The sequence below is a fragment of the Onychomys torridus genome, chromosome 8, assembly GCF_903995425.1.
Source record: "Onychomys torridus chromosome 8, mOncTor1.1, whole genome shotgun sequence".
In the NCBI taxonomy this organism is placed as follows: domain Eukaryota; kingdom Metazoa; phylum Chordata; class Mammalia; order Rodentia; family Cricetidae; genus Onychomys; species Onychomys torridus.
The window spans coordinates 76,456,256-76,466,774 of record NC_050450.1 but is presented as its reverse complement, the minus strand read 5'-3'; the positions used below and the strand labels follow the sequence as shown (position 1 = coordinate 76,466,774).

Here is a 10,519-nt window from a genome sequence, read left to right as displayed (position 1 = left end):
AAGCCACTGTCTTCTCAACCTGAGTCTAGACTTTTCTATGGCAAGAAGGGGTCCCATCCTCTCCAAACACCAGAGCAGCCTGAGGGAGGCTTCTGCACAAAGCGGACTTCAGTCCTTAACCTCACAAGTCCCTTGGCAGCTCTCCACGCCCCCTTCACAGGGCTATCCGGATCCCCGCCCTTCCACAGGCTGACTCAATATCAGAACATGTGGAGAAAGGCATTCTCACATCCTGATGGTGAAGCGGAATTTAAAAACTCAAAACCCAGAAATGAAAGGACTAGAGGCCGCCCTCCTGAGAACAACATCTGTGGTACTGCTGTCTGGTACCCTCCCCACAGTCCACCCGGGTATTTGGGACCCAATTGGTGTCTGAAGTCTTTGAGTGGATGGGATTTGCTTCTCCATCTGAAAGTGAGATCCCCAATCTTGAGGAATCATACACAGCATTAACACCAGAAGCAGTGCACAGAGGCACTTCAGCTGGGCGCCACATCACCTTCACTGAGCTCTCCCATACAATGAGGTGGACAGGCCGAGAGCTGGACTCTATCCTTCAATCCAGACAGAAGAACTCAGAGAATTGTGTGGAAAAGCCACAGAGGCTTTAGGGTAAGGACCATCTGAAGCTGCTTTTTGACTTCAGGATGAAAACTACTACCCACAAATACAGAGCTGCATCACGATGGGCATCTCATTTACTGGTAAAACATGGTCTGATAAAGCAGCCAGGAGGAGTGTGTTCATGGAGAAGACCATCTGAATCAGTTGTCCCAACCCCTGCCATCTTGGAAATCCAGTTACTAATAAAAACAACAGTCTTTAGCTAAGTGTGATCATTTATTTATTCAACAAACATTTCTAAGCCGCCTATGAGCTGCAAGCCCATAATAATCATCTCCAACACACTTAATCCATGACATCCAAGTTATGGTTTTGGTCTTCGTCCACATCCGACAGGTCCTCAGTCTTACTGCAGCTGGCTGGGCCTCTGCTGGGCCTTTCAAGCTGCACTCAATAACACTACATACAGCAAAAGGCCGCCACCTGCAGACAGAAACACTCGGGATCACACTATGTGGTCAAGTAGAATTCTGTGGGATCCAGACGAGAACAAGGGCGAGGTTCAATGCGGCAGCCACAGCCAGCATAAAGCAGCTTTGGAAGTTTCCAGGTGTTATCGACTTAATAAAAGTTCACAAAACTGGTGCTTTCAATCCACGGTACTGAGATTTCTGACAACCCAGAAACTGCAACTGAGAGACGGAGACCAACAGAGTCCAGCTCAGCCGAGCAGTGTCCCAAGTGGTTGGCACGCTCAGTGCACAGAAGGGCCTCAGGGAGAGGGGACGTCCGTCTTTGGCTCCTGGGCATCTTCCTGAGGCTGGTTTCCTTCCGGTGAAGCTTGGGGTCTGACACTGACCTGTTAGGGTTTGAGGGAATGTGACTACTGTCATGTTGCTTACAAGACCAGGAACAAGCATGTGTCTCGGACGCCACCAGTGCACACAGCTGGCTGCAGCTGTGTGACCAGGCACACTCTGGCATAGGGAAACACTCAGCAAGGACATCTCAAGTCAGTTGCTTCTGACAAACAGCAAGTGCACAAAAATGTCTCCTGAACCACTTTCTCAAGGGCTTAACAGCAACACGCTGTGAGCAATAGTCATAGACTCCCAGGATATTCAATCCAGCAGTATCTGATCTGGAGTTAAAGGCATGAGCCAAGGTTTCAGGAAGTAAACCACCCCCTTTCACTGCCAGAGAGACATCGCCAACTGAAATTACTCTGTGTGTGTGTGTGTGTGTGTGTGTGTGTGTGTGTGTGTGTGTGCACTCACACAAATGTACAGCTGAGCACACTCACTCCTGCTGAGCTCCACCCCCGGAGGCCCAACAGAACAGCTTTGACGAGGTACTCACATTCCTTGCCTCTCTTACACGTCTTAAAATGATGCCTTCTGCCAGCAGAGCCTTCCCCGTCTCCACAAACATCTTTTCTTCATCTGTCTCTCCAAGATCCTGCAGCTCCATATACTTCTCCACAAACCTGCAATTCCAAGCAGCCCACCCCAGGCCTGTGTTGGGGCTATGACAATATCAGTAGCAAGCAAGCCCCAGAGAGAGCTGCCTAGCAGAGCACCCCTCCTGAAGGAGACCTCCACACACCTCCTCAAAATGACAGCTGAGCTGGGTGGTGGTGGAGCACACCTTTAATCCCAGCACTCAGGAGGCAGAGGCAGGTGATCTCTGTGAGTTCAAGGCCAGCCTGGTCTTCAGAGTGAGTTCCAGGACAGCCAGGGCTACACAGAGAAACCCTGTCTCAAACCCCCTACCCTGAAAAAAAAAAAACAGCTGAATCCGCGGGGGAGCTTGATTTACTCAGGCCTGGGGAATACTTACTCACCGCTGACAGGTAGACTTGAAGTTTGGGTTGAACAGATCAAAAGCCTTGTGACCAGATCCATAGACAGAGAAGAATTTCCTAGAAAATACAAAAACATATGAATCTCCACGACAGGCTATGGAATGCAGCAGAAGGACTGTGGAGCAGTGCTAGGCCTGAGAAGTTCAGAGCCTAACCCAAAGAACGATGCTACATCAATGGGACAGAGGAGCTCAGTGAGAACTATCACTCCCTCTCCACGTCACCCCAGCTTCCCTGTTCCCCTCTCAGAGAGCGGTAATTTCACGGGGCACCACATTCCGAAATGCCCCACCACAAATAACACTACAGATGCATCACTCTGTGTGTGAGTGTGTGTGTGTGTGTGTGTGTGTGTGTGTGTGTGTGTGTGTGAGACACATGCACACTGAGTGTTGGGGGACATGTGAGGACAGAGTAGGACATCATGTGTCTTCCTCCACCACTCTCCACTTCTGTGTTGAACCCTGGTCTCTCACTGGCCTGGAAGCTCACCATTTTGGCTAGGCTGGGCGGCTGGCACACTGTCAAGATCTACTTTCCCTCTGCCCGCCAAGGCTGAGGTTTACAGGCACGTGTAGCCAGGCTCAGCTTCTCACATGGTGCTGGAGATTCACACTCGGGTCTCATAGTCACACAGGAAGTTGTCTTCAAGTCTCCCACTACATCCTTTAAACAAAAGAAGGGTACCCATCTTCCTTTTTTTAAAACTGGGAAGAATCTATGCATCAAAAATTAATCCTTTTTGGGCCTTTAAAGTGGCTCAGCAGGTAGAGACACTTGCCGCCAAACCTAATGTCCTGACCTAACTAGAACCCACATGGTACAAGAGGACTCCTGTGAAGTTGTCCTGACTTCTACATGGATGCTGTAGCATGTATTCAAACATGCATACATGTATACCTCCACCTTAATAAAACACAATGAGCCAAGCGGTGGTGGCGCACGCCTTTAATCCCAGCACTTGGGAGGCAGAGCCAGGCGGATCTCTGTGAGTTCGAGGCCAGCCTGGTCTACAGAGTGAGATCCAGGAAAGGTGCAAAGCTACACAAAGAAACCCTGTCTCAAAAAAAGAAAAAACACAACAAAACAAAACAAAAAACAACAACAACAACAAAAACCAAAACAAATAAAACACAATGAAGGGTTGGGGATTTAGCTCAATGGCAAGTGCAAGGCCCTGGGTTCAGTCCTCAGCTCTGGGAAAAAAAAAAAAACACACACAATGAAAATTTTAACAACCCTTCTTAAGTGTACCAGTGACATTTAGTGCAATCAATCATACAACTATCACCTCAATTGTTCCAGAACATTTTTAAATCACATCTATTTGTTTACTTAATCGTGTGTAGGTGGCGCATGTCACAACACATGAGTGGAGATCAGAGGACAACTTGAGGGAGTAGATTCTCTGCTTCCACCATGTGGATCCTGGGGCTTGAACTCAGGTCATCAGGCTTGGCAGCAAGCTCTTTTACCCACTGAGCCAGCCATCTTGCTGGCCCTCCAAAATATTTCGATCATGCCCCACAGAGGCCCAGTACCATTAAGCACACACACACACAATCCTCATCCCATATCTTGTGTTTTCAGAGTTTGTCTCAAATCAGTGCAGAGACTGTTTCTAGTCCTTTGCCATCAAGACTGTTGCAAGAAAGAACACCTGTGCTGCCTGTGTGCTGTCCAGGTAAGTCCATGAATAAATCCACAGAAATGGTAGCGTGAGATCAAGCTATGTGCTTATGTATCTGTTAAAACAAAACAAAAACCAACCTCCCAAACTGCTCACGTGCCTCTCAAAGCAGCAGTGCCAAACTTACACTCAGGTAAGTTCTACAATATACAAGTGCCTGCCTGTCTTCCTGTTTCATGACCCCTGCCAAACTGATAGGCTGGAAAGTGTAATTATAGTTTCAGCACCATCAACACACACACACACACAAAACAAGAGAAAAAGAATGACATTGGACATTGTCTCAAGTTTGAAAGCAAACTGGATTCCTTTCCTGTGAACTCTTCATCTTCTCTGTCCTTTCCCCTTGTAGTGGTTGCTATCAACTTACAATTCCTTTGTGGAAACCCCACGGTGTCAAAGTAGAGCCGGGAGCTTAGGGAGTTCATCGGGTCACACACAGCCCTTAGACACAACAGCACTAGTGTCCTTAGGAAAAGACAGAAGGCGTGCCTCCTCTCTGTTCTCTCCCAAGGAAGGACACAGCCAGAAGGCAGCACTCTCAGAGGTGGGAGATATCTCCAAGTTCAAAGCCAGCTTGATCTACACAGCAAGTCCACCCAGGAATCACAATGAGTCTCGAAACCAAACCAGAGCACCAAAATGTCTGTGGCGTCTCACAGGCTGAGTGCTTCCTGGCCCGGATCAGGACCTGAGTCCAACTTCAGCACAGTAAGGCAACGGATAAGTGAGGCAAAACACACATGCGGCAAACCCGAGCAGAGATGTTCCAAAGCCTCCAAGAGCAAGAACACGCTCGTCCTGCTACCTCGAGAAGTGCTATGGAGAGCAGAGGGTGCTGGCTGTCTGTGGGTGTCTGTAAGCCCAGCACCTTGGAGGCTGAGGTAAGAAGCTGCAGAAAACTGACATCAGCTTGGCCTCCACTGGAGTCAGCCCCTGTCTCAAAAGTCTTAACCTCCCCATCTCCCTCTTCACTGTCTTCCCCCACCAGCCAAGTGGTTTCCTCCAATCATGACACCACTAATGTTTCATCCACAGCGGGTTATGAACTTCACCAGGCCATGAGCTGCACGAGACACTGAGAAGATGACAGTACATGGTCCACCGTAGGTCTTTTTGTAAGAGGTGACTGAAGAGCCAAGGCCTCACACACGCCAGATGAGCCTGATCACTGAGATACAGCTCCTGGTTATCAGAGGCAGAGTTTCACTATGTAGCGCCGGCTGACCTCAAACTCTTGATCCAGCTGCCTCACCTGCCAGGTGCTGGGATTACACGTGTGAGCCTGATTAGTACTTTAAAAGTAACTCAAAAAGCTGGGCAATGGTGTCGCACGCCTTGAATCCCAGCACTTGGGAGGCAGAGCCAGGAGGATCTCTGTGAGTTTGAGGCCAGCCTGGGCTATAGAATGAGTTCCAGGAAAGGTGCAAAGCTACACAGAGAAACCCTGCCTCAAAAAACCAAAAAAAAAAAGTAACTCCAAAAAGGTAGGCCTGGGACCAGCGAGATGGCTCAGTGAGTAAAAAGTGCTTGCCCCCAAGCCTTATGACAAGAGCTCGATCCTTGGGACTCAAATGGTAAAAGGAGAAAACCAACTACCACAAGTTGTCCTCTGACCCCACACGCATGCCACACATATGTGCACAAGTGCACACATACTAAATAGATAAGTGAATGTAGTCAATTATATTAAAAAAAAAAAAACAGAATAACAATAACATAAAAACTCAAATGTGATATCACATACTTGGAATCCGAGAAATTGGGAGGTAGAGGCAGAAAGACTACAAGTTCAAGATCACCCTGGGTTAAAATTAAATAAGATGGTTGGGTTTCCTGAAAAAGACCTTCCCAAACACAAAGGTAAATAGGCCAACAAAGACAAAAGCTGGTGGGTGTGAATACATTGTCTATTTAGAACCTAACACACGTAGAACAGTGTCTGACAGCAGGCCCAGCAGAAAACTTGTCAAATGGAATAAACAACATCTATACACTGGGAGAGGCACTGTGCGGCTATGGAGATGGTTCACAGTTAAGAGCGAGCCCTGCTCTTCCAGAGGACCAGGGTGCCCACAGTTCCCAGCACCCAGGACAGGAGCCCCACAACTGACTCTCACTCCAACTCCAGGGTATCTGTCCCCCTCTTCCTGCCTCCTCTAGCAGTGAACACACACGGCACACAGATACACATGCAGGCAAAACCCTATACACATAAAATAAAAATAACCTTTAAAAAAAAAAAACTGCTGTTTTTGGTTTTTAGAGACAGGGTTTCTCTGTGTAGCTTTGCACCTTTCCAGGAACTCACTTGGTAGACCAGGCTGGCCTCAAACTCAAAGAGATCTGCCTGCCTCCTCCTCCCAAGTGCTGGGATTAAAGGCACGTGCCACCACCGCCCAGCCAAAAAAACACTTTTAAACAGCAGCATCTTCCTTCACCTTTACAACTCTAGTTTTGTGGTTGTTTTTTGTTTTGTTTTGTTTTGTTTTGTTTTGTTTTGTTTTTTGAGCTGAGGACTGAACCCATGGCCTTACGCTTGCTAGGCAAGCACTTTACCACTGAGCTAAATCCCCAACCCCAACTCTAGTATTTTGTCTTACGATGTGGAACAAGATTACAGGGACAGTGTTTCCAAAGTGACAAAGCTAAGTTCCAGGAGCTGCCTTCAAACCACTACCTCAAAAGGTAGGGTGATGGTGATCTGATCTTTCTTCTTTACACTTTCCTGTTGTTTCTCAGTTTTCTATAACGAATATGTACTAATACACCAGACATGGTGACGTACGCCTATAATACCAGGACTCCAGAGGCAGAGGCAGGAAGATCCCCTGTTTCAAGAGGGGGGAAAAAAAAAGAAGAAGAAATAGATGCTAAAGAAATAAAGTACACAGCACTTTCTTCAAGTTTCTGGTGATGATGTTAAGTGCTTTGAACTTCTAAGCATCCTTTCTTGACTGGCTTCAGTGACTGTTAGATGTTAAATCCACAGACCACGTTCCTCCAATTTCCACTTCCAAAGAAGCAGATGTGACAGCCAACTTAAGCTTGGAGTCAGAATTTGGTTCCCCAGATCTGCCCCTCCTGTGCAGGTACAGGCAGTTAACCTCTTGAGCCCCATAGTTCTCTTCAAGAAAACAGAGGCAATGATAACTGCCCACTCTGACAGGGTTGAAGTCTATGAGTTGATGTTTGTGAAGGGCCTATCACGGTACCTCACACAAAAAAGACCGCCAATAAACAGACAACATCGGCTGCAACGTTCTGTCAGTTTGGGGGCTCCAGATTCCACTTCTTAGAACTTGTGTTTCTGGTGGATGGTGGTGGCCTTCACCTTTAGTCCCAACATTCGGGAGGCAGAGGTGGGTGGATCTGTGAGTTTGAGGCCAGCCTGGTCTACAGAGTAAATTCCAGGACAGCCAGGGATACACAGAGAAATCCTGTCTCAGGCAAACAAACACTTCTGTTTCCTCTCACCACAGGGGACGAGTGAGATGTCATTATTTTTCTTGCTATACAAGACCAACTCCACAGAGCAAGCCCCTGTCAGCCTGTTTGCAGACTTCTACACAAACCTTCCTTTCTGAAGGTCTGTTGCATCCGTACTCACTACAGGGGACAGCCACTCACGCTCGAATCTGATCCTCACGGTAAAAGATGTCCTGGATGGCAGCTTTGGCTTTGCCATATCTCAAACGGGGTCTTCGGAAGACAGGCTCTCTCAACGGTGGAAAGGCTTTATATATGTCATACCACAGCGGCTTCTCCTTCAACACTCCAGCGCGCATCAGATCCCTGGTCCTTAGAGAGGGAAGAGAACCAAGGTCAGTCGATTACAACAGCCTGTCAAAGTCCCTGAACAAACTTAAGGCAGGCCAGAGCAGCGTAGTTCACGTGAGCTGAGCAGGGCTTCCCACCTACAGGAGACATGGCCACATCCCACAGCAACCTAGCAAGGTCAAAGCGTTAAGTCCTGCTGTTGCTAAGATCTCACGTAGCCTAGGATAGCTTTAAGCTCAGTATGTAGTCGAGGATAACCTTGAAGTTCAGTGACTCTCTGAACTTCTCCAGTGCTAGGATTACAGCGTGTCCACGCCAGGCTGCCTTTTTGTTTTGACAAAAGTCCTCCAGTAGCCTGACTGGCCTGAACTTCGCTACATAGCCCAGGTTGGCCTCGGTCTTGTGGCGATCGTCCTGCCTCGCCTCCCAGGTGCTCAGATTATGGGCATGAGCCACCATATTCAACTTTACGCCACTCTTCTCTTCCGGCATGCATCCCAACCCCCAGCCTATCCACCGTCCCATGGATACGCAAAGGCCGTCCAGTCAAGCCCTTCAGCCCCTTCTTTATTCTAGAGGTCTCCCCAGAAGTGGGGTGGCGAATCTTTAAAGACACAGATCAGAAATCCAAGGGGACGTCGACAAACATTCCGAGCCAGGAGGGAGCACGGGGGCCTCTCCGGGCTCGGACACCCGCAACCGCGTCCCGCTCCGGCCACGCCAGGAGGGTCGTGACCCTCTGGGAACCCTGCTCATGTCCGACTCTGAGCACGCACCGGGAAAACACGCTCCCAATCGTCTCCAGCCGGCTCCCCGCCATGGTCACCTAGGGCAGAAAGCCGCTAGCTGCTACCGGAAGCGGAAGCGGCAGCGAGCAAGCGAAGGGGGAACAAGCTGCTGGCCGAGCCGAGGATCACAGTCCCGCCTCAGCGCCGTCCGGAGGGCGGAGTCAGGCAGAAGCAAATGATGGGCGGAGCGGGCGCGCTCCGTTACTCCTGCGGGGACGGGGGGTGGGGGGGGTCACCAGACAGGAACAATCGATGACCGATCCGGAAAGAGCAGGAGTGCGCCAAAGCTACGCAGGAGTAGTAATTGACTGGTCCAGGGCAAAGATTGAATGTGGCTTGGTTTCTTGCTGACTTTAGGAAGCCTCCTCCTCTCCCGAAGGTCGGGCAGTGTGGAGGGAATACAGTGGGGCTCGCGGAGATGAGGCACATTCTACAGTCAGCCAGCCAATCTTGACATTTGAAGCCACCAGCTCCAGGCTCGATTAGACCTAATCTTGGCCAGTTAGGCTACGCAAAAGGGGACTGAGACCCAAAGAGGGGCGAAGTCACTTTCCCAGGTGACGTGAGCGTCCAGGCCTCCTTCCTTAAGCCGGTCGCTGGAGCAATCTGCTTTCACGCTCAGTGGAAAGCCGCCTGCAAGTAGCGTTTCCTCCTCTGGAGGCGTCACTAGCCCGCCCGCCCGCTCTGGAGTTAGAAACGTGAAAAGCGTTCATAACTAACACGTTCGGAGGAGGAAGCTGAAAATCTGGAGTAAAGTAGCCAGTCGGTGGTCTGCTGTTCAAAGTGTGGGTTTGGAGGGATGGATGCCTTAGATCAGGAGAAGAACTCCGTAGAAATTAAGAGGTTTCATCAGGGTATCTGTGCAGGGGTCATCATTGCTGACTGTAGTGACAAGATTAAAAAGGAAAAAAAAAAACCCATCGGGCTGGAGAGATGGCTCAACAGTTCAGAGCACTGGTTGCTCTTCCAGAGGACCCAGATTCGAGTTCCAGCCCTCACATAATCACCTGTAACTCCAGTTCCGGGGAATTCGATATCCTCTTCTGACCTGTGCAGGCACCAGGCATAGACATACACGCAGGCAAAATATCCATACACGTATAGTTAATTAATTAAAATTCGTCAAATGGCCGGGTCATGATGGTTTACACCTTTAATCCCAGCACTTGAGATGCAGAGGAACTCTTTGAGTTCAAGGTCAGCCTGGTCTACAGAGTGAGTTCCAAGACAGCCAGGGCTATGTAAAGAGACTCTATCTCAGAACAAACAAACAAAAAAGTGGCTGGAAAATTAGAGTTCATGGGTTCTACTAAACTTTATGTAGTTATTAAAATCAGCAAACTTAGTTCATCTGTATTTACCTAGATTAGTGTCCATGGCTTGTGGTCAAATGAAAAAAAACAACAACAACAACAACAAACAAACTGCATCACTTGAGGATCCCAGCCTGTAAGAGGGTAAAAGAAACCAACCATCATCCACAGGTGCCAGTGTTTGTTTGAGGATAAAAATCTGTGCCAAAGGATATGGGACTGTGGAGTTCAGTTATCCCTAGGACAAAAATACAAGGGTGAATTCAGAGGTGGTTTTCCTCTTTATTTTGCCTTGTAAAGAGTTTGAATTCATATGTAAACTTTTTGACCCAATGAATGTTTTGAATCACATGCTGGGTCTCCAAGGAGCCTGTTATCGTTCTTTGTCCTTAGGAAAAAGCATGACGTCATCTCAAAATCCTCCCACTCTAGGGGAGGTCCCAGAAGGGAAGGCAGGGAATGTTTTCAGGGCAGTTGCCGCTTGTTTGTGTTATCTCAGAGATAACTCCGCCTCCCCACA

General features: G+C 48.7%; 1 protein-coding gene across 1 annotated transcript; it reads right to left on the bottom strand.

Moving 5' to 3' along the window:
• Window positions 1-821: 821 nt before the first annotated feature.
• Mrps23 (mitochondrial ribosomal protein S23) lies at window positions 822-8,792 on the bottom strand. Its single transcript, XM_036198422.1, has 5 exons — window positions 8,675-8,792; window positions 7,749-7,919; window positions 2,408-2,485; window positions 1,924-2,050; window positions 822-1,423 (listed from the first exon to the last, which is right to left on the bottom strand). Exons 1-5 carry the CDS (start codon window positions 8,716-8,718, stop codon window positions 1,337-1,339), a joined length of 507 nt encoding a protein of 168 aa, XP_036054315.1. The 5' UTR covers window positions 8,719-8,792; the 3' UTR covers window positions 822-1,336.
• Between the last annotated feature and the right edge of the window lie 1,727 nt (window positions 8,793-10,519).

Coding starts and splice junctions, on each gene's coding strand:
- Mrps23 (XM_036198422.1), bottom strand. CDS start 8,718: ATGGCGGGGAGCCGGCTGGAGACGATTGGGAGCGTGTTTTCCCG. Junction 2,051..2,407: donor TTCAAGTCTACCTGTCAGCG/GTGAGTAAGTAT, acceptor TTGGAATTGCAG/GTTTGTGGAGAAGTATATGG. Junction 1,424..1,923: donor GTGTAAGAGAGGCAAGGAAT/GTGAGTACCTCG, acceptor AAACCCTAACAG/GTCAGTGTCAGACCCCAAGC.